This window comes from Amblyomma mixtum, chromosome 2 (genome assembly GCF_055824585.1).
Source record: "Amblyomma mixtum isolate Tamu chromosome 2, ASM5582458v1, whole genome shotgun sequence".
NCBI lineage: Eukaryota > Metazoa > Arthropoda > Arachnida > Ixodida > Ixodidae > Amblyomma > Amblyomma mixtum.
In genome coordinates, this window is record NC_143013.1 from 48,419,788 (window position 1) to 48,443,403 (window position 23,616).

Here is a 23,616-nt window from a genome sequence, read left to right on the forward strand (position 1 = left end):
ACCTCCAAGAAGTGTTGCTGGGAAATGAGGGGTACGATTTTTTTCTTACCAGCTTACAGGACTGTCTCGAGAACCTCTTTTCGGTGGTTCGACTGAGAAAACCTGTGCCCAGTGCGTATGACATGAAATGCGCTCTGAGCCTTGTGAGCGTGGGCCAGTTTTTATTTACCTCAGGGACGACGAGCTACGATCTCGATGACCACGAATATCTGGTAGACCTTCTCCCCCAGGCAAAGAAAGAAAGGACAGAAGTGGAAGCTGATGAGATAAATGACTCAGAAATTCTGTTCATTGAAGAACTGTCCACAACAGAGTCCAGCATTCTACACTACGTAGGAGGCTTCATTTTGAAAGGAATCTTGCCGTCCGTCACCTGCCAGCAATGCAAGGATGCCCTACTGGCTTGTGCTACTGATGAACATGCCTCTCTGACTGCTCTGAAGGAATATGTTTCAGAAGGCGACAACCTAATTTATCCCAGTAATGACGTTATGCATATGTCTAAAAACTAAGAGGAGCACTTTGTTGGAATAAACTCATGGCGCACAGGCAAACTAGTGACAATGAAGTCTCCGCTCACTTACAGCATACCTATAGTCTGCTGCATGCAAGCATGCCGAGCGCGCTTGAAGTTCTGCGCAAGCCATGATGAAGAAATCCGGAAAACGCTGACAGACAGGTACGCAAGATTGAGACTGCGCATCTTCCTCCGACACCTTCAGAAAGCTAGTCTCAACGGTCACGCAAGCAAGACGTGGGCAGGGGTTAATTTAACCTAAGCTGCTATCCACACTGAAGTACACCCGTGCTGCTAGCACCAGCAGAGCTCCTATTTGTACACCTAATAAGTGTCCTAAATTGCATTGTTTCTTTTGCATTGACTCCAGGCTTTGAAGACAAGCATGATCTGTGCAAACATGCCTTCAAAGTGCCCTGAAATATTTTTTTCAGGGCAAATAAACAACTTTCATGGTTATAAACAATATTAATGATTGTTTGGTTTCAACTAACCTCTGATCGCGGCAATAGATTGTTACTTTGTCTTTAGAACACTGTCTTTAGTGTGTGTTGAATTATACTAATGCAGTCGACTCTCATTAGTTTGACCTATCAATGACACCAAAATTTCGATTCCATTCGAGTATAAACGGATGTATCCTCACTGCGACTAATAACTTTCCTCATCTTTCGACCAATATACAGTGGTCCCGCCAAGTTCGAATGGCCGACTGCATGCGTATAAAAATACCCGGAGATATTTGGGGTTTTCAGTGCACAATGCATACATGCGCGGCCCAGGTACTGAGATATTTGTTTCGTGTACGTGTGGCGAATGCGCTGGCTTTCATTTCTTAGGACAAGGTACGTAAAGCACATTAATCTTTCTTCTTCAAAAAAAAATCGTCATTCTAGTACTGAGGTTGAGAATAAATGTGTATAAGGCAATAGGAGCGTTCTTAATTAGTTACACAATTGAGTGATTGAATGCAGTCTACCTGCTTATGATATTGCTGTTATTATTAATTTATTTTAATCCTGCAGTTAGGTTCCTAGTGCGCTCTATGAACTCTTTCCAATCTAGCACCCGAGTCGCCGTGTGCTAGGAGAAACGACCGTCCAATTCTTAAAATATTTGGACAGTTGTCCCTTACAAGCCTATTCTGCTTACACTTCATTAGAAAAGGCGTGAAACGCAGTTGTGTTTTCTTTTGGTCGCGAAGACAAGCGCGCTTTTGAAGCGGCAAGTGCACAAAGCCTGTTGGCGCACGCCCCGCGCCTTTGAAGTGGGCATGGCAATGGCGGCCGCCGTAGCAGACGACGCAGTTGTCTTCACCCTCAGCGGAGCGCGCGCACATCAAGGCACCCTACTGCCAGGGAGTCCACGGAACGCCACCACCCGTTCGGCGCGATGCCTTGCCCTTTGAACGCAACGCTTTTTGAGGAAAGAAAATGGCGCAGTAATTCTCTGTCATCTCGGTGAAAACCCGTCGTCCGTTTGTAGAGGAAGGGAGGGAGTGGGAGTGAAAGAAGAGAGAGGGGCCGTAATGAAGAAAATGAAAATTGTATTTGAGGAAAGGAAATTACGCAGTAACTGGCTCACATATCTCCGCGAAAACCCGTCATCCGTTTGCAGAGGAAGGCAGGAAGCGGGAGTGAAAGAAGAGAGAGGAAGAGGGGCCGTAATGAGGAAAATGATACTTGTATGTAAGGAAAGGGAATTACACAGTAACTGTCTCGCATATCTGGATGGACACCCGCCAACGTCGATGAGTCACACCAGGGGCTGGATGTAACGCCGTACGGACGGACGGCAGTATGAGCCATTAAAGGCTTTTTTGGAACAGACGGGTAAAAGAACTAAGCACTGAAAGAACGCAGTAAATCAGCGTTACAACAAGAGGCATTGATTGATTGAAAACATATCTATTTGCTGAATATTCGTAGAACATATGGGTGGGCCGCCGAGTCCGGTAGTCCAGTGGTGGTTGCTGCTGCGCTGGCCCTCCCCACCAGCCAGTGCTGACGGTCAGGATCATCGCTGAGCAGAAAAGCCTCCCACTGCTCCTCTGAGGGGTTTGGAATGGGGTCAACTGAGGGATTAAGTTGGCATGCCCACACCATGTGGTAGAGGTTAGCTACCTCTCCACAGTGTGGGCACTGCGGAGAGTATAGTGTAGGGTGCCACTAGTGTAACTTAGCTGGCGTTGAGTATGTGTTGGTTTGTAGTCTCCTAAGGGTGTTTGTTCTCTTCTAACATATGGAGGGCTTTATGTGTTGTTGGGTACTCCTTCCTGCCTGTTCTGAATGGCGCGAGATTGTCAGCATACATAGCTAAAGCTATTAGGTCGCGGCACCCTTCATGGTCATCAGGAGGAGACGCCCGGTATAGAAGAGCTCGCGCATGCCTACGAGCGGCTTCGTTTCCTCCTGGTAGTTCCAGGTGACCGGAAAGCCAGATGACTGAGGCTTAGCTGGGTGGATGCTTAGTCAGGAATGACAACCCTGACCTGTGAATTAATCCGTTATTGAATTCTCGTGCAACAGCGCAACGGCACAAGTCCAGAGGACAAGAAGGGACGAAACACAGCGCTAACAGAAGTTTATTCAGGAAGCAATGCTTATGAAGGCGCCAGCGACACTTAAAAACAGAAACACACAAAGAACAGTGACAGATATCCCTCCGACCAGGCACGTTTTTGATACCACAAGGTTAACACGTGTGCAAAAGTTCATGTTCTTTCTGCAAGATAGCGACAGAAGGGGTGCGTACACACCTCTGACCCAACTTCATGATCTCAGACGCTTCGATAACTTCTCTAGTCAGCTGATCTTTGTGTTTATGAACAATCCTGCTTTTGTCATATAAAGGCTGGGAAGATCAATCACGGCAGTGAACACCGATGTGGCGGGCAGCACTCTTGACATCGCTTTTGTGCTCCCTCAGCCTATCGTTCAAACAACGACCAGTTTGGCCAACATAGGAACCACCACAATTCAAAGGGATCGAATGCGCCAGATTTTCTACGCACTTCACAGATTTAACCTCATGCTTTTTTGTGCAGACGGGTTCAGCTTCACTTGACTTTTTGGGGCCATATGCATTTACACGCGCGCACAAACTTCTCAGTTTCACAGGAGCTGTAAACATAACATCTACTCTGGCTCTCTTACCAATTCTTTTCAAATTATGCGAGACAACATCAATATGGGGTATGAAAGACACATTTTTTCTTCTGGTACTATGGTCGACTGCGGTACCAAGTTTCGACTTTTTCAACATCTCCTCCGTTACTGCTGCTAAAACGTTGAGGGGGTACCCAAGCAGTGACGAGCCTTTCAACCTGATAATAAAATCTAGTGGCAATCCTGTGGGTGCAGGATTTCTTCATGGCATTACTGAAGCAAGACGCTACCATGCCCCTTTTTACGAGCTTCGAATGAGAGGAACTGTACGGAAGTAACGGTCGTGGCGTTGTCATTGCCATTCTGCTCTCAGGAACTTGTACATCCTATCTTCACTTGTCGTTGCTATTCTGCTCTCAGGAACTTGCACATCCTATAGGCAATAGAGCCCTTTGTACAAGAAACGAAACTGTACAACTATAGCTGATGGCGGCGTTGGTCAGACATGATTTCTTGTGCAACAGCGCAGCGACACAAGGCCAGAGGACAAGAAGGGACGGAACACAGCGCTGACTAACAACAGAACAGAGGCTTTGCAAGGACCACCTGAAGCTGCTTCTGCAGTGTCCCATCCCGCTAGGTGGTTGGAAAACCCAGTGGCATGGTGTTAGTCGCCTCATCAGCAGCAAAACAGAGTTCATGTGGCAACAGCAGCTTCCGCTACTTTTAGGGTGGCTTCCTAAGAAACCGGAAGTGACGCGCAACGAAGCTCATAACCCAGAAGGTGTTCCTATTCCGTAGGATGTGCAGCGCGTCCTACGTCTTGGCCCAAAGTTCGCAGTTGAGCCAAAGATGAAACTTTCCGAGCAACTAGCAATGGTAAGACGGGTTTCCCGACAAGAAAAGGAACCGGAAGCCAGTAGATGTCTTTCGGGCGGAGTGGCTGTGGTGTTGCGTCCGAGACCCTGACCAAAAAACCTCCCGATTAGCAAGACTGTCAGCTACCTGCGGAATCATTCTTTGGCTTTGTTAACCGCGGAATAGGAAGGGCGTTTTGCGGTATTCCCCAAGGATTGTTTTGAACAAAAAGCGGGCGATGCGGTTCGATCGGTTTTTCAATGAGCGCGGTACAGCCTACCTTGAAAAATCCAAATCGAAGGCTAAAAAATTGGGCAAGAAGCTCAATTTAGAAGCCCTGTGTTCCTCGATAGATAAGTGCAAAAAATTGAGCCTGAGCATGATTTTTATTGCTAAAAGTCATAAATTAGGTATGCCTTTACATGTGATTATTTCGGAGAATGGCGCGTGGCAAAAGTGTCTGGGGAAGTTTTTACAAAAGAGCTTAGCTCTCTTAACCATTGACGACCCTTATCAGGTGAAAAAACCGGAAGATGTAATTGACTTTTTGAAAAGCAACCAGGACTAACGGTTGCGCGCCTTCTCGATTGACGCCAAGGACTTGTATTATTCTATCCCACATGACGAACTGCTGAAGCGCATTAATGAAGTAATTGACAGGTACGGAGCAGTTGCTTTTCAGAATGCTGCCGGCATCTCCGTACAAAACTTCTTGGCCCTCTTACAGACATACCTTTAGTCCATTTACGCTGAATTGGATGGCTATGCTTTTATTCAAAAGAAAGTTATATGCATAGGAGCCTGCATTGCTCCATTGCTCAGCGATTTTTATTTAGCCATGCATGACAGGACGCTTGAAAACAGTATCATTAGCGCAAATGCTGCAAGAGTTTTCTGTTTTGTAGATGACTACCTGGTTCTAATTAATTGTGATTCGGTGAACTTTGATGAAGAAGTTAATGCCATTCTTTAAGTTTTTTCTGAAGTTCTTGCGCCTCTTGAAGTGACACATGAAGTACATGTTGATGACTGCATAAAATTTCTTGACCTGACCCTGTACTTCACTGTTGCACATATGTGGTGGTCATTTGAACCTAGGAGCAAAAATCCGTTGCTTCCGTACAGTTCCTCTCATTCGAAGCTCGTAAAAAGGGGCATTGTAGCGTCTTGCTTCTGTAACGCCATGACGAAATCTCGCACCCACAGGACTGCCAATAGTTTTTATTATCAGGTTCAGAGGCTCGTCACTGCAGCATACCTCCTTAACATTTTAGCAGCAGTAGCGGAGGGGATGTTGAAAAAGTTGAAACTTGGTGCCGCAGTCGACCACAGTAACAGAAGAAAAAATGTGTCTGTCATACCCTACATTCATGTTGTCTCGCATAATTTGAAAAGAATTTGTAAGAGCCGGAGTAGATGTTGTGTTTTCAGCTCCTGTGAAATTGAGAAGTTTGTGCGCGCGTGTAAATGGCCCCAAAAAGTCAAGTGAAGCTGAACCCGTCTGCACAAAAAAGCATGAGGTTAAATTTGTGAAGTGCGTAGAGAATCTGGTGTATTCGATCCCTTTGAGTTGTGGTAGTTCCTATGTTGGCCAGACTGGTCGTTGTTTGAACGATAGGCTGAGGGAGCACAAAAATGTTGTCAAGAATGCTGCCCGCCACATCGGTGTTCACTGCCGTGATTGTTCTTGCCAGCCTTCATATGACAAAAGCAGGATTGTTGATAAACACAAAGATCAGCTGACTAGAAAAGTTATCGAAGCGTCTGAGATAATGACGTTGGTCAGAGGTGTGTAAGCACCCCTTCTGTCGCTATCTTGCAGAAAGAACATGAATTTTTGCATACGTGTTAACCTTGTGGTATCAAAAACGTGCCTGGTCGGAGGGATATCTCTCACGGTTATTTGTGTTTTTCTCTTTTTCACTGTCGATGGCGCCTTTATAAACATGGCTTCCTGAATAAACTTGTGTTGTTAGTCACCGCTGTGTTTCGTCCCTTCTTGTCCTCTGGCCTTGTGCCGTTGCGCTGTTGCACAAGAAATCATATCTGACCAACGTGCCCATCAGCTACTGTTGTACCGTTGCTGAAGTTGCGACAGGCGTTCTGGGAATCAGTGAGCACAACGGCGTTGGGGTTAGATGCTACAGCTAATGCAATAGCTGCCTCCTCTGCGTGAGTGGGGTTAGATGTTTTCACCGAGGCGCAGTTCACCATCGACCCTGAAGGCGTTGAGACTGCAATAGTCATGACTCCATTCTTTGGTCCTGCTGCGTCGACGTAAAGGGTGTTAGTTTGCTTGTCCCATTTCTTCTGCAGGGCTTCCCCTCTTGCTTTCCTCCTCTCGATGTTATATGCGGGATGCATATTCCGCGGAATGGGGTGCACGTTGATGCGTCTTCTCACATCGCGTGGGACCTCTTCCCTTTGGTCAATTGTATAGGGCAGATTAACATGGATCTTCTCGAGCAGTTCTCTGCCGGGTTTTGTGAGTGCGAGCATATATTGAGTTGTGAGAGCCATTGTGCTTCCCACATCTCTTTGAGGGTATTATGTACTCCTAGAGCCATGAGCTTTGCTGTTTTCGTGGAGTTCGGTAGCCCCAGTGCCGTCTTGTAGGCTTTCCTGATCAGTGTCTCCAACTTTTCTATTTCCGACCTGGAGAGGTTAAGGAATGCCGTCCCGTACATTATCCGAGAGATCTCGAAAGCTTGCACTAAGCGGATGGCGTCCCTTTCCTTCATGCCATGGTGTTTATTTCGGATACGATGCATCATCCGGAGGATTTGCTCGGTGGATGTTGTACGCTTCTTCATAGTGGTGGTGTTCTGTCGCCCCTGCGGGATATACAGCCCTAGGATCTTGATCTCCGTGGGTTTCTGTACTGGGTGGTTCTCTATATACACCGTGATGTTCTGCGCTAGGGGTGCCCTCGGGTTCTTCCGGATGAGCAACTCGGACTTTTCCGGCGCACACTGGAGGCCTCTCTCCCTGGCGTACCGGTCCACCGTGTCCGCTGCTACTTGAAGACACTCCTCGATCTCGGCGCCACTCCCCGAGTTGCACTATACAGTGATATCATCCGCATACATTGTGTGTTTCATGCCCGGGATTTCGGAAAGAAGGCCTGGTAGATCTTTCATAGCCAAATTGAACCAGAGGGGTGACAGTACCGCCCCTTGCGGGGTTCCTCTCGGGCCTAGAGTGATTGGATCTCATTTTATTCCACCGAAGTTTAAAGTGGCTTGCCTGGCTGATAAGAAGTTTTTGATGTAGTTGTAGGTTCTTTCGCCACAGTTGGTATCGGCGAGGCTTTGCAGGATATTTTTATGTAGAACGTTATCGAACGCTCCTTTGAAATCAAGTGCCAGAATGGCAATATCAAGAGCCTTATCTGCAAGCTATTCAGAATTGATGGGAGAGAATGACACACCATCTGCGCAACATAGTTCGCGGGGTATACGAGTAGAAAACATCTTCATTCGATGCAGGGAATACACCGGTACATCATAAGCATTATTTATTATCCCTTTAGCGTCCTTAGGACATTAGGTGAAGTATTACAAACAAAGGGGGCAAAAGAACATTAGTACAATGTGATTGTTCGGCATGTAATAATGAAGAAATCAACACAGTTTTTGACATGGCATTACCTAAGGGTAAGACAAACGTACATAAGTGCACTATGGCCATGCGTCGATAACAAGAAGAACAAAAAAAGATGCACAAATTAGAGATAAGGGTATGACAAGGAAGGGAATGTGCATAAGAAGTGCTGTTGCGGTACATGTGAAGGAGCAGGCGATACGCAGTAACTGCTTCTATGATAAAGATTATTAGGAGAAAATATTTGAATTCATAGTGGGGTCGCGCTCATTTGCTGTGGGCTCTGACAACTCATTCCATTATTCTATGGTGGTTTAAAAAGGTTTACTCAAGGCGTAAGTAGAGCCATGTAAACGTTGAAGACACTGTTCAAAGAGTCGCGATGTTCTATTATGTTGGAGCAGAATTTTCTTGCGCCAATGCCAGAAATTGTAATATACCTTGTACAATAATCCCCCCCCCCCCCCCCCCCCCCCGGCTACGCCCTGGCCGCTACTAAGTTGGTTTAATTCATTATTTAACATTAGGTACATTTTTCAAACACTGCTGCACTGTACGAAACTGAAGGCTGCATGTTAGTCGGGCCTGAGGAAGACCATAGCTTGCACAAGCATAGCGGGATGCGTTGTTTGTGTTTTAATGTTTTAAAAGTGGTTCACAGGTCAAAAGAGCTCAAGAATGCACAGCTTTCCCGGGGACCGTGGAAAACCAGATGGAAGGATTTATTACTCGTCAGGGCCGCTCCCTGTTCCAGGAATAAACCGGCCGCACTTAACCGTTAAAACTTGGAAGCAGGGTGCAAAAAAAAAAAAAAAAAAAAAGAGAGAGAGAAAAAGCAGAGAAACCTTGGCGGACTTCGCGACTCTAACTGCGTGCTTGAGAGCAAGGCTCGGCCGAGCGCAAAGTGCTCCGAAGAGAAAACGTGCGCATCAGGCCTGTGGAGATCGCGAACACAGCGCGAAAACCGATAGTCGCCGCCTGCACGCGGTAACTGAACACTGCGTCGGACGGAGGGCGCCAAAAGGGCCGTCTGCCAGTTTGTATTTTTTTCTTGTACCCGAGTTCCGTCCGTGTGTAATCGATACCCTCGGTCGGAGGGGTAGGCCGGAACGTCGGCCGGTGGAAAACAAGCGCTCGAACCAGCGCGCGGGCAAGGGGAGTAGCGCGCGACCGGACCCAGCTATGGCGGCCCCGGCGTTGCAAAGAAACAAAGCGTACAAAATGCGGCGGCAGCAGCAGCAGCAGACGACGGCGACCGACCGCGCGACCACGTTGCGAGCAGACGACCGGCACGGAAGCAGCCAATGAGAGAATGAGCGTCGTCCCGGTTGCCACGGGCAACGGCCAATGAGGTTGCTTACCGGTCAAACAGGCCCGGCGGCTCGAGAGGAGAAGAGAGGCACCGGTCCGGGCATTCCGCTTTGTGCGCTGTGACGCTTCGGATGTTGGCAGCGAGTGCTCTCCGCGTCTGACAGAAACGCCCGGATGCGAGCGGAGGGATTAACTTGGATGCGAGCAGCTGGCCCGTGTTGTTGTTGTGTGTGAAAAGCAGTCGCTGTCGGACTAGAACGTTGTGAGAAGCCGTGCGACTCTGGCTTGACTCGGGGCAATCGTTGCGTGGAGACGCCGGTTTGTTCTCCATCTCAACCCCGTGCGCGGCAGCTTTCTAGCGGCCGCCGCCGCGTGCATTCAGTTATGGATACCACCTGCCTCACCGCCGTCGTCCTGCTTCTGGGTGAGTGGAGCTCTCTTGACGTCGCCGCGTGAAATTGTTCGTTTCGGCTGACTACGTGAAGACTCGTCGAAAGCAGAAAGGATTTCGTTGTACTAAAGACGGATCTGAAGTATGCGACTGGACAGTTTTCCAGTGATGCTTTCGGTTACTCTAGTCTTTTATATTACATTTACGTATCGTGAAATATATTCTTTTCTTGCTTATATGCCCAATGGCATGAATATGTTCTTAAATGTCCTTTTCATTTGTATGAGCGCTATATTTCATAGTGATATGCATAACCAGTGGCGTTTATTCGAGCAAGCATTTCTTACTTAGTTTCGCTTTTGCACGTGTACACTAATGATGCTGCCATCTACAACTGCCCGTACGGGCCCATTCACAGCAAATGCACTGGTTACTTCCCTAAAAGGAAATTTCACGCTGGGATGGAACGCCCACCGGGCGAATTTATTTGTCCATTTATATTTTGTAGATCGCAGCTGCGATCGGGTAGGTGTTCCAATTCGAGCCCAAGCCCGCTTCGATTGTATCCATTTCGAGGCCGCGCGGTGGACACCGTAATGCGACAACACATGTGCGGTTCACGCGTCCGCGAACTGGGTGTAATCGGCACACATCTCATGTCCGCGGTTCATTCGGGGGCTGGTAGCCGCTTTCGTTTCGGAAACAACGCTGCAGTGAGGAAAGAAGTTAGAGTCGACAGAAAGAAAGCACGAGGAAAGAAACGAAGAATATATAAAAAAAGGAGTCACTTCACGTCGCGGAGTGAACTGCTGGAAGCAAGGCCGCCGGTTTGAGAAAAGTTTCTCTCTCAAGGTTGCTCCCTGCCTACGCTTGGTGTTGCGGGGTCCCAATACGCGATCCGCATATCGATCCACATCCATCTAGAGGAGTTGCAGGTACGTGCCGTGCTCTCTCGTAAACCGCGACCCGGATAGGACGGCGACGAAGTTAGCAGCACTTCTCTCGGCGCTGTCGCGCAGTCGGCAACGTAATCGAGGCGCTTTTCAAATGCACTTAACAAGCTAGCGTGCCGAATTCAGAATCGAATCCCGCTGCTTGAATTTAGCACCGATTCTTTTTATTTCCCACTGAACCGTCAGTTTCACGTTGGAAGTAAGGGCATCACGCTGGGAGTCGCACCACCTGTGTATACATAAAATGATGGGCTAGTTTAATCGTTTAATTTTTTAAATGTCGCCCTAATAGGGTACCCACTTAATTAGTGAAATATGCGTATTGAATGCCCATATTCTTTTCTTAAATCAGTGAGAGGACTCGCTATTTCTATGGCGTCAGCAGTCTGGACACAAACGTCCCTAAGACCTGTAATGGCTTGTCAAACGCCTTACGGATTGCTAGGAACAAGTGCCAAAAAAATAATGGTAACAGAGGGCCCACTGACTTACGTTCGAAGCTCATCAAAACGCTGGTAGAACTCTGCAGTTTTCGCAAAAAAAAAATAAAAAAATTGTACCACAAACTGACACATGGGAGACGAAAAGGAAGAAAAGATCGATGTGTGTTTATTGCAAATCCGTACGCAGCGAATTAATACGCTTCAAGTCACGACAACAGTCCTTGCATTGTCAGGGCTCGTAGAGAAAAGAAGTGAGATGTCGTGCGCTGTGTTATGCATTCATGCAAATGAGGAACCCATGATGCAACGCAGAGCACGTGGGTGATGAAACCCCTGTTTTCTTAACCTCACAGCTTGGTGACACGACTCATCTCGAATTCCGAGCACGTTCGATTGGAAAAAACGTTCGTGCACATCGCCTAGCCATCCACTCAGCGCATAGTGAACTGAAGGGAGCATCGCATTTCGTTGGCGTCGTAACTTGACGCGATTAAATTCGGTCTCGTCCTCCAACAGGTTTTCTTTTACCTCCGTGCAGTGATGACATTAGAGTCGGACTGCGCTTTCCACAAAGGGAGCTGCGTTGAGATTTTTCGCCACAGAGTTCCGGTATGCAGATGCCGAGTATGGGCGTTTTGCTAAGGGATTAGGGAATTCCCTGAGGAGCTTAATGTATAGCTAAATAACACCCTGCTATTGCGATTTTATCTAATGGCACGCATTTACTACGCGCGATATATTTTGCGTTACCTAAAAGCACATTTCCTCAGAGCGGAATACCAATCCTTCCTCCTACTCCTTGCATTCCAAGAGCTTTAGCTTTCTGTATTACCAAGGCGTCTGACTTACACCGCACTCCTTTACTTAAGGCTTAATGATGGAGTGTTTCAACAGTAGTCAAAACCCTGATGATGTATTTGCTTTCGACATTTATTTGAACGCCGACTGCAAGATGGGAGGAAAGCTTGAGGCAGCTGTCAGCCCAGCGAACAAGAATGTTGTCAGCCTTTGTGGCCTCTTGTTCTCACAGTACAATGCGTCAATAAGACCTGGTGATCATGAAATGAATGTGGCAGATTGTCAGGAAATATATTTCGCACAGCGTATCTTATAAACAGGGAAAACTTGGTGAACAATCCGCACCTGAAATGGTGAATAGCTTCATTCTCATCAAACGAACCTGGCTTTCTGTTTTTTTTTTCACGAGAAGCCCAATACGCAACATTACTCAATTATGATGCATCTGCTTACGAGACGTTCTTTATTAAGAATAAGAAGGGAAAATATTTAGATTAGGAGTGATGCAGTGCCTTGCCGTCTCAGGCCCGCGAAATCTAAGGAGTGCTTAAAGCAAGGCACTCGACGAAAAAGATATTATCTATAGGCTTTCTAAAGACAAATCCTATAGATTAGTCCATAGGCAAAACAAACTCAAAACAGAGTTATAGACGCTTTATAGATTTATAGGCGTCCACTTTTAGCAGACTTTTGTTTATAGACAGTCTATAAACAAAAGGAAATATCGATAGGAAGGCAATACAGTCTATACATAAGACGTCTGTAGACTATGAATAGACACAAGGAAATATCTATAGGAAAGCAATAGAGTGTGTAAGAAGTCATAGACAGTCTGTAGACTATTTTAATAAGGGCACCACAAATGAACTTGTTGCGATGCCGCAACGTAGGCACGCATGCCAAATGAGCAGAAGTCTCACCTGGAGTCCACTAATCCGACACTTTCTTTCCGACACTACGTAAAAGTTGTCAGCTCGATCGTCTGTGCGCCGTCCTTTGCGCGTTTGCATCAATCTCAGTTAGCTAAAGACCTGCGACTTTTGGGTCCGACAGCTGCCGTGCGTGGCGTGCGCCAAAGGGCCGATAAGTATCCTGCCAAGCTAATCTGCTCGCTGGGCACGCGCGCATTAGAGATGCCGAGAGCTCCGGTATTGGTTCGCCGTCAGGGACACTCCGCCGGCCGCGCGTTTACTTGCTCCGGCAATGTCACGGCCGCCGGCGAAGGCGAGCTCCTATCACCCGGATTCGGCAAAGCTTCCTTAATGGGCATTAATTAGCAACAGCCTAATAAAACTGCACTCTGTACGTAAATTTCTTGGCACGGAAGTGGAAGGCGGTACCAGAGCTCAGGGACACTACCATCAAAGGATCCCGCGGGTACAGGCGGGCTCAGTGTGACCAGCAACACCCAAGATGCGATGGGAGCTTGCGTCAAAACGAGCTCAGTGACGGCGAAAAGTGCGTCACTTCTTTGCCAGTAGAGGGGGTAGGGCTCCGACCAGTGTGAATCATAGTCAGTCGCTGCTATGCAGCGAAAACCGTAGTACGGTCACTTCTGGCGCCTTGCAGCTTATACTGAATACGACTTTTCGCGGTTCGCGAGTGACTCGCTGCCGTCACTCTGGTGGTCGTGGTATACCCTGGCGCACATGGGGTGAAGTTTTGGACATGCCTAAAGCGCTAACAACGTTGAGCACTCCACCTGAGATTTCCTGACTCAAAAGCTTCCTTTTCAGCGGAAGCATACTGTGAGAGACAGGGCATTGGCATCACTTCATTGCAAATGCTGCTGCAGGGAGGGATGCTAAATAACGTGTGTGTTGACACTTTCTTTCGCGTATGGCCGATAGGGCGAAAGTGGCAAAATCTGTTTGTTTTTTTACTTTTTTTTGTTCAGGCCATGGCTTCATGCCTGCCTTTTCATAAAACCCCAGATCAGCCTAGGCAGCGTGGGGGTCATGCTTCCAGTAGATGTAGCGAAGAAGGCGAGCGTACAGCGCCGTCTTCCTAGAACGCATGCTCTCGCCAGGCGTAAACGAACGCCGTTGTTTATATTGACGTCACAGGTGTGCTATAGCAACAAAACTTGAGTGCTTGGCTCACGCGTTGTTGTTAAAGATTCATAACAGCCTGTAACACGAGGCCCGCGCAGGTGATAAGCTAGATGCAGCGGTTTTCGCACCGCCAGCGCGTCGCTTGTTGATGACGGCAAACGATGTCACGAGACGGCGCAGAAAACATTGATGGCCGCGCTTTCGAGCGCTGCGACAGTCGAGCAGTCTGCACGCCCTGTGAGACATCCAAATAGCATATTCTTGACAGAAGACACAGAGTAACACCAGAGAACCGTAACCACGCCAGAGAAGAAATGTTCAAGCGAGAAAAGGATCGCAGTGAGAAACACGCGAACGAGTGTTCATTATGCGCCGGTGTATACGCGTGTGTGTTCCGACGCACAGCGTCGGGAGTCGGAGGTCGTAGATATTTGCTTCATGACTGCATAATACTGCTCTCGAAGGTGGCTTGCGATGCGGCCGCTTTATTCCTGTGTGGGTGTAGGCCACGATGCTGCGCCATTTTGTTGTTGCTCCTGATTCGTATGTAACGCAAGTCACGTGTGCTCTATCCTGTGGCTGCACGGTTTTGTTTACCGGACCGTATGGAGTTTGTGTTCGTAGCAATGCACCTGTAGTGCCCTCCCGCGCTGAGCAACGCAGTGTTTTAAGTTTATTCCGGGTTCTAAGCTTCGGATGGATTTACTTAAGACCCGGAAGCTCAGTGTGCCGCCCGTGATGAACGATTACTCCTTTTAGGATAGGGCCCGCATTTTGGCATCGCTAAACGCAAGGTTGGTTAGCAAGTGGCACATGCTCCGTTAGAGCTTCACACCAATAAAGCCCTTTTCCGAAAAGTTCATATGGCCCAAGTGATCCATCATGTTCACAGCCTCTTTCCTTAGTTTCCTTCTTCCTTCACCGGCCCATAGGTAGACAGGGCATGACGAGCCAAACTGGCCTGGCAAGCCCTTGCTTCGAAACTATGGACACTTTGAGAAGGTTGTTAGTACCTAACACGGATTCGCTTAACAACACCGGGCGCATTTTTCCGGGGTGTCATCTCTTCTTTCAACAGATTAACGAAAAAATAGAGAGGATGGGTCTTCGGGGAGAACATTAGCCTCTGTGCATGAATCATGTGGGCTCTGTTACCGAGCGTTGTTATTTCTTTATCTAATTTTGGCTTGTAAGAGGGGCAGATGATTGCGGCGCAAGCCTTCCAAAGTATTGCAAGAACACATATGCCCATTCATGACTCCATTATCTGGGGCAAGAAACGCACTTATTGAATACAGATGCTCAGTAGAAGAAATTTTCTATACCTTGTGGTACCAATTAAATATGGTTACGTGAACGAACGGACACCAGCATATGTATACTCGCTCTGCCGGGGAGGAGACCACAAGCTCTATCTCTGCCAAAGTCCTCTCTCTGTCGCTTTGCTCGGCCAACAATTCCTGCCACCACGATTCCATAGGTGAAAGATGTACAGTAGTCCATGGTGCCTGAGGGAAGGCGACAGCGCAGTGACAGTGAAGACCTCGCGAGACGTGATTATCAGCAAGAGCACGAGGGCAGGACAGACATGCCTCCACGTCTAGCGCACTTTCGATACCACAAATGCCACCGATGACAGCGCCGCTGCTCGGCAACGCTCCAGCTCTTTAGCCACTGTCGCTGTGAGCTCCAAATTTTTAGCAAACTCTACACGAAGCAACGTCTTCATAGACGCCTTTATAGCCGTATCATGGCTCATCACATCCGGGTTGAAAACGTACGCAGATATTCGTCGACGAGACATGTGTTTCCTTTCTTCTTATCATGTGGACTCCCTGGAAAGCCTGCACCTTGCCGTTGGTGTATTGCTAACAGCGGCCATTAGTGATCACGGAGTCAGTCTGACCAGGTTTTTTTTTTACTTCGAATGAACGGAAGTTGTACTGCCCTGAGCAGCAACGTAAAGCAGACCTCGCTCTTTCTTCGCTGGAACTTTCCAATTCACCTTCCCCATCGCCATCCGCAGCATCCAAGGTCGACTCTATCTGAGTCACGTTGGTTATAATACTAAAATCAGCATGTTCGCAGGGGCAGCAACGGCTGGGAAACCCGCGGCCCCGCAAAGCCCACGAAAACGAAAAAATAAGCGGCCCTGTCTACATACTCGGTTATATTTCTAGGTTATGCGGCATAATCTCTGGGTCAAAACCGAAGCGCCCGCTGGTCACCACGGAGAAGCCAAACAGGCAACACACCGCGCAGGAGGCATGCACGCGCCCAAAAAACGCGAAGCGTTTATAATACTATCTATCCCTGCTCCAGTGTCGTGCGTATCTTTTTGATCTTGTTCTTCTACCGACGAGAGCTCCCGGGCCATTTTCCTATAACCAGTTCACGATGTTCGACACTACCTCTATAGAAGCCAACTTGTACTTGCTCGCGTTTCGCGGGTTCTGAAAAAAAAAAAATTAAATTCAAGAGAAAGAAACAGCTGGCCTTTTCACGGGCCTACCTGGCTGCCTACCTGGGCCGCCTCGGTTACAGTGGGATTGTTATTCGCGCGTGCCTGGCCTTTCCAGTCGACTGTTCCCCTGTTCTTCTCTCTTTATACCGCGCGTTTTCTTTCGCCTCTAGCCCGTTTTGCCGCCTCTTTTCAGGGGTCCGCTCCTTTCTTGGTCTGTCTTTCGTTTCTTTCTCGCTCCTTCTATCTTCACCGTTGCAGTTCGTGCCGATGCCTTTCTTGTTTTCGCCACTATATGTGCGCGATATATAAGCCTCGCAGGGTGCGTGGACGTTAAACGGCCGTGCGGCCACGTAGTGGGGGACCGGCTCACCCGCGCGCGCGGACTTTTTTTGCGGACTTTTTTGCTGCTCCCCGGCTGGCCGACCTAGATCGGCCCCTCCGTTAAGCGATGCCGGGCAGGGATAGGGCACTACGGCGCGCGCGACGGCCCTCGTAGACGGAGCGAACGCCACCCGCGCGAGCCTGAGCGGGCGCGCACCGAAATCCGCGGGATTCGGTGGCGAAATTTCGCCCCCGAGCTATTACGTGCAGTGCGAAGCAGGGCGTTTGAAAACGAAGCTCTCCGTGTGTGCTGTTGTGTACTGAGATCCAGTTTGATCGTTGTCAGTACCACATTGGTCGCCGTTCGCACCCGCTGGGCCGCGAAATGGGAAGGCGAAGCCTGTACGGTATAATACACGTAAGCGATGAGGCGCTGCGAGGCGGGAAGCTGTCAGGAGAATGATGCAATTCTTCCTTTTCAGAGGTTTTTGCTACTGGTCCTAAACGGGCGTTTTGGAGGCACTGAATGTTGTTTTTTTTGTTTTTTTTTTGTTTTTTTAGCTAGAGGCCGCTCGTTCCAGCCGTTGTAGCTTGGGTCATTTATCGTGAGTGCCATTCAATGGGAGCCGATTGACAGTGGCAGCAGTAATTCAGACACGCCCCTCAAAACTCGTACCAAACAATGCGCCTCTAACCACAGAATAACTGTTTCAAGAGCACATTGACAGCAGCTTGTCACACTAAAAAGTGGGCGATGCGTATTGTAACCGGCCTTAGTGATGCCTTCACATACCTTAAGCTTTTTTCTTTTTTTAAGAAAACGAAATAGCCAAGGTATGGGACCTAGGTACGGGACCCCCGCGACCGAACAAGTTTTATATAAAAGCACATAAATTCTTCCAGATGTCGCAGTCGCTCTGACCTGCGGAGATTCCGCCAAGCTGTTGCGCTTTAATTCCGTCACTCAGTCGCGCGTCATTCCCACTTCGTTTTTTTCGCTTAATGTGTACCTCTTTCCAAGACGCGCCTCAGCGCGTGATTGGCTGGCTTTTTCTTTGCGGAAACTCGTGGCAGCTGGTGGCTGAATTTTCTATGTCACTGAATACGTTTGCCTCCTGCTATGCAAATGACATTGCCTTGCTTTGTGCGGAGATTCACAGCGATCCAGGTCCCTTCCACGATCATGAATATATAACGAGGCGCATTTTGATTTTAGCTCAAAATGGAGATGTGTGATTTTTTCAGCCATCACCGGCCTCAGTAAAGCATGGGGAGACAGAACTGTTAAACTGTTATTCCAAGTTACAGCTACTTGTTTCCTTTTCGCTCATCGCCGTCCTGAGAAACAGAGGACGCATACCTAAAAAGTGATCTGTTAATTGTCCAGATTACGCCAATACTCGGCAGCTTTTCCAGTAAGGACCAGCAGTTAACATCGCGCACGTACAGTCGGTGTCAAAAGTTCATGGGCTGTGTGCACTAAAGTGCAAATTTATTATAGCGCTGCCTCGCTACCCCAATGGCCTGGTTTTGATAACAGCCGACGGAGCATAAAAGTAATCTCATACGATAGGCAACTAGATCTTCTTTTATTCTTTGCATGACCGCACTGAAATGAATTGTTCTCTTTTTCCATGCCACCGCATCCCAAAAACTTTCGCAACCGACTGTACACAGTTCCCGCCATTCTGTTTCCTTTTTGGAGTGCTGATAAAGCAGGCAAAAGAGGTAAATGCGCTCTTGAACATCGCCACGGTATGCTGATTGCAGCGTTGGCTTTATCTGTTATACGAGACGTTGTTATAGCTCGCAACACTTGGTTCCTGCCACTCTCTTCAATTATGCTACTAGTTTCTGCCACATCACTCTGCGTTTCTCGTCGCGGTACCTAGCTAAGTGCTCACTTTAACGCAGGAGCTGTGCAATGTACAAGCAACGGATTCTCGGATAGCGAAGACGCTGGGAAAGCCGTAAACACGCTGAAAACGATCTGGACGCCAACTTCCTGTTTTCCATGCAGCGATTCTAGCGAACGCGATGAAAGAGCGTTCGCTGTTCTCTTCATACGACACAAACGGACCAAGCACACAGTTATTTCGGAATACATCTTCCGTATAGGATGCGTAACTGGGCGACCTCGAGTACCGCGAAGTTTGCATTCAGTAAGAAGTTTCAGAGAGAATTCCAGATCGTACTTCATTGGAAGCAGTGTAGCTTCCAGGATGTGGCGCGCCTGCTACCGTAAGTTTGTGCCATGCCGGTGCTGCGTCCGCCCGACACTGTGTGTCGGAGGACCAGACTGGCAGAAGGGCAGTGTTCGGCCCTTAGCAAGACAAGCGATTTTCCCCTTCGCTGAGAGCAGCGCCTTATCAGTGCTGCGTCGACGTCCTGTCGGCATCTCTCTCTGTTCACTGCCGGCGACGTAGTACTTCCCTCCTACGTTCGCGCGACGGATGAGCTGCTTCGGGACTGTGCAGCTTTCAAGGAATGTCGGCGGTTGACTGACGCAAAGGAGGAAGGAACCACGATCGGATTTCTTCGTTGACGGAGGGCTCTTTCTTTGTGAAAAAAAATAAACATGAAATGTTGATTCTTTGCCTATTTTTTTGTCCCCGTCTCCGAAGTTGGAAGAGGAAAGAGGAATAAATATGTCGCTAGGCTTCCTGGCGACTGTCTTTGATAGCCGTTGTGCCCTTTTGGACCCCATTGCTGGCAAAGATGACGTACGAACTCGCGCATGCTAGAGATTACGAACTTTCTTGGGCATAGTTAATTAAAAGACTAGCGCATAAAACTAGGACAAAGACAGAGAAGGAGACAGGACTTAGCGCTCGTCCTGTCTCCTTCTCTGTCTTTGTCCTAGTTATATGCGCTAGTCTTTTAATTAACTATGTCAAACCAACTAGCCCAGCTTTCCGCCTTGATTTCTTGGGCAGCTTTTTCAGTTCGCCCTTGCAGCAAGTCGCGTAGACAAATTAGACGAGGTGGTGGTGGTGAAAACTTTTAATTACTGAAATAGAGTTTGGGAGCCACAGAGTGGCCCCGCTACATGGTCGGCGTCCCTAGTCCGGGACACCGCATGACAATGCCCCGTCTCTAGCCCGTTTCACCAGAGCCCTTTGGGACTCAAGCGAGGAGCAGTTGAGAAGGGCAGTCTCCCATGCCTCTCTGGAAGGGGAAGGGGGGAGGTGGGGATTTTGAGGACATGCCCACACCATGTGGAAGATATCACAGGTCTCCCCACAGTGTGGGCATCGCCCATCCGTGTTAGGATCGTAATGCTTTAAGATTGCAGATTAGACGAAGGCAATAACCTGAGCTTCGAGGATTTTCCGCGCCATCATGCGTAGGAAAATTACCACCATTTCTTGATCTACCTCAAAATTACCGCACACTTGTCGAGGTGAGGGGCTTGGGATATAAAAGACGAATTGCAGACGGGGGCGGGGGCGGCGACTTCAGTACGTTATTCGTGGTGCCTGAAATGCTGATAATGATGGTATTGACCGCAGTTATGGTGCATGTCAGTGAACGATGGAGAAACGAGCTCAGTGCTAGGGTTCTCACAAGAACCTTGGCTGTGACAAATCATCTGCAGGGTACCGGTGCTTCGGCATCCATATATACTTACCTGAAAGTTTGTTTCAATTTGTAGGGCCGTATTAAGCCACTCGCTTGCTTGCGAGGAAAGAGAGCAGAGAAAATCTAGCTGGAGAAACTGATGATTTCATAAGAACTGGCACACGGAAAGCCATTTAAAGGTGGCAGGGAGAGGTTCTTTCAGAAGAGGAACAAATGAAAGAGGAAGCTCGAAGGGGAATGTGACAATAGAAGGCGTAAGTGTAATGCGTAATATGTAACCATGTTCGCTGTGACGTGCGAATGCTTCCTCGCGAACAGTTGCCCGGCAAGCAAGATGGCACATGAGACCCGAAAAGGGGACTGAGACACTCCGTTGAGCGAACAATGCGCAGCAGCTACGTCTGCCACATTGCCGTCTCTCTTTTTGAGCATTGTCTTCATTAACCTGTCTTAGAAACTAGCCCAGCTGTCCATCCTTTTCGCGAGGCAGTCAGGTGAGAACCAGGAGTGCTGTACACCTCGGGTACGTCGCGCACTCGAGACCAGCAGGGTCCTCGAGGCCCTCGAGTTTCAAGGTTGTAGAGACTCCTAGAAAAAAAAGAAAGGAAGAAAGAAACAAAGGAAGAAAGAAAGAAAGAAAGGAGAGAAAGAAAGAAAGAAGGAAAGGAAGAAAGAAGGAGAGAAAGAAAGAAAGAAAGAAAGAAAGAAAGAAAGAAAGAAAGGAAGAAAGAGTGAAAGAAAGAAAGAAAGAAAGAAAGAAAGAAAGAAAGAAAGAAAGAAAGAAAGAAAGAAAGAAAGAAAGAAAGAAAGAAAGAAAGAAAGAAAGAAAGAAAGAAAGAAAGAAAGAAAAATATTCAGTAAGCCAGCGTCGTAGACCTCCTGGGTTCAAGACCCCGTACTCGTGAACGACGATCCCTCCTATCGCAGTACAGTGCGAACTTTTGAAGACAACGCGCCTTGGAGGCACGATGAACAAAGGTGCTCCAACGGCAAGGAGAACAACGCGAGGCCTTCTTCTCGGCGTTTTGCGTGCAGCGCTGTGCGCGCAATGGGCGTGCATATGTAAGCGCGACCGCGGAATCTGGCCCCTATTGTGCCGCTGTAGCGATGCCAGAACGCAGTCGGCGTCCCAGCCGCGCACACGGAGCCGGTTTCCGAGCTGCGTGGACAGTGGCGCAGCTGCAACTTGTCGCTCGCTGCCAGCGGGCACACTCGCGCGGAATGCGCCGCCGAGCATCGAGTGACGATAGGCACGAAGCAGCGGCCTCGTTATGTGCGCTGCTAATCAGTGAGTGGGCTCGTTGCTCTGTCGTTTAGGAAAGCGGTCGTTAAGCTGAATGACTGCCCGGTGTTTATTTGGTGACACTGTCATTTAATACGGCAACCGCCCCGCACGAATGAACTGCTTGGTTAGTTTGTTTCATTTGCTTTTTTATTTTTGCTTTCGTTGCACGTTTTTTTTTTTTGTGTAAAAGCCATCCTTTGCTACATTGTTTTGAAGGAAGCGTATGAACACAAGCTGCTTGATTACATAACCCTTTCTTTCATAGATTTACAGCTGCGTATTATGCTATGCATCTGATCTATTTATATATTTATTTGTTTATTTATGGTAGCGAGAGCTACATTGGCCGTATTCTCGCCGTTTCGCCGTGGCCGGTGGCCACACCGCGAACTGAGACGTTGCCTAGCAACCGCCGTAGCTGGCAGTGCCGCTCACCGCGTCATCTGGCATGACGTCAGAGGAGGAACCGATGAAACCGCGTTTTAACAACAGGGGAGGAGCCGATGTTGCATCGTATACGTATATAGAAGGTGCGGCTGGGTGGGATTCGTCGGCAGATATGGAAAGTGAGTCGGAGAGACTGAAAGAAGACAGGCTTCGTCGTCGGAACGAAACCAAGAGGAGGCAGCGAGCCGAGGAGACGGAGGAAGCACGAGCAAACAAACGAGAACAAGAACAAACAAACAAAAAAACAAACCTTGGCCTCAAAGTACTGTGTCGGAGCCATTGAGACGGCAAAACCTAAACACTGAGACGTACCGAGCTAAACGATAAAGATGTAACCGTAGAGATAACTAAGCTAAACAGTATGGTTAACAGTACCTCTCGCTGCGCACATCCAGACATAACTTCAGTTAAGCCACAGCCAATTTTTTTACATTACCCCTCATGGCCAGTTGCATTGCAGAGAGGGAGTGGTAAATGTACCAAAACGGAGAGAAAAATACAGTTGGTTACATGAATGTTGTATAGCACCCGAATATACAATGTTAGCTAGTGCTACGTCGTACTGCTCATTACTTGCAATGCCAGCAACCTCTGCGGGAAGGTGGTTCCAGTCACATGAGTTTCGCGGTAGGAATGACTGCGGGAAACATTTCGTGTTGCATGACACAATTCTGACTTTGCGATTCTGATCAATGCGGCGGGATACATAAATTGCATGAGGATATTAGGTGACTACGTAGAGTGGGATGATGATGCAACTGGTGGAACAGGGCGATATCAACACTTTAGTACCCGATGTCAGCGATGGGAGGCAGAGATTAGACTTCATAGTAGTTATACTCGTTGTGCGGTTGTGTATAGCAAGAATGAAACGTACAGTTATTTGCACCATCTGGAGATCATTAATTAAGTTGTCACGAGTAGGGTGCCATACAGGTGTTGCATACTCGAGTTTGGATCGTAACCCAATAGTTTCAAATTAAAAGGAACAAGTTCATTGCCTGCATAAGCATCGATTGCCCGTGTGCTGAGGAATCTTCTATTAAAGCTTTCAAAAGAAAACAAAGATGAGCCGTGATCTCTAATGAACGTTGCAATTAAACCTACCAGCGTGGGATTAGAATAAAGCGAATAAACCTGGGAAGGGATATCACGAGGAGAGAACCGCGAACAAACTGTTTTTGTTATCGCTCTTTTTGGCGTGCTTCATACTCACATGCTACCCCTATAACATCCACATAGAATATCAAAGCGCTTCAACGGCGAACCTAACGCCGGTAACGACGGCAATGTTGACGAGGTGCTGGAAAGGGACAATGCGGTCATCATTCATCTAATTCAGAATCAATGCCTCAGGTTGAGTCACAGGTGAAGGGACGGCGCGAATTAGTGCAGGGAAAGCCACTCAGGCCACCAAATAATTGCTTTCATCGTCGACCATGTCACTACCACTGCGTGACTGGGGGCCTTTTCCTTACCCTA

The 23,616-nt window shown here is 48.1% G+C and overlaps 1 protein-coding gene across 1 annotated transcript in view; it reads left to right on the plus strand.

The window, feature by feature from the left end:
• The first annotated feature begins 9,325 nt into the window (after window positions 1-9,325).
• The window catches only part of LOC149359257 (uncharacterized), a 145,104-nt gene continuing 130,813 nt past the window's right edge, over window positions 9,326-23,616 (plus strand). Inside the window, exon 1 of the mRNA XM_089571550.1 lies at window positions 9,326-9,820. Within this exon, the coding sequence (XP_089427676.1) occupies window positions 9,781-9,820 (40 nt within the window). The 5' untranslated portion in view covers window positions 9,326-9,780. The remainder of the gene's footprint in view (window positions 9,821-23,616) is intronic.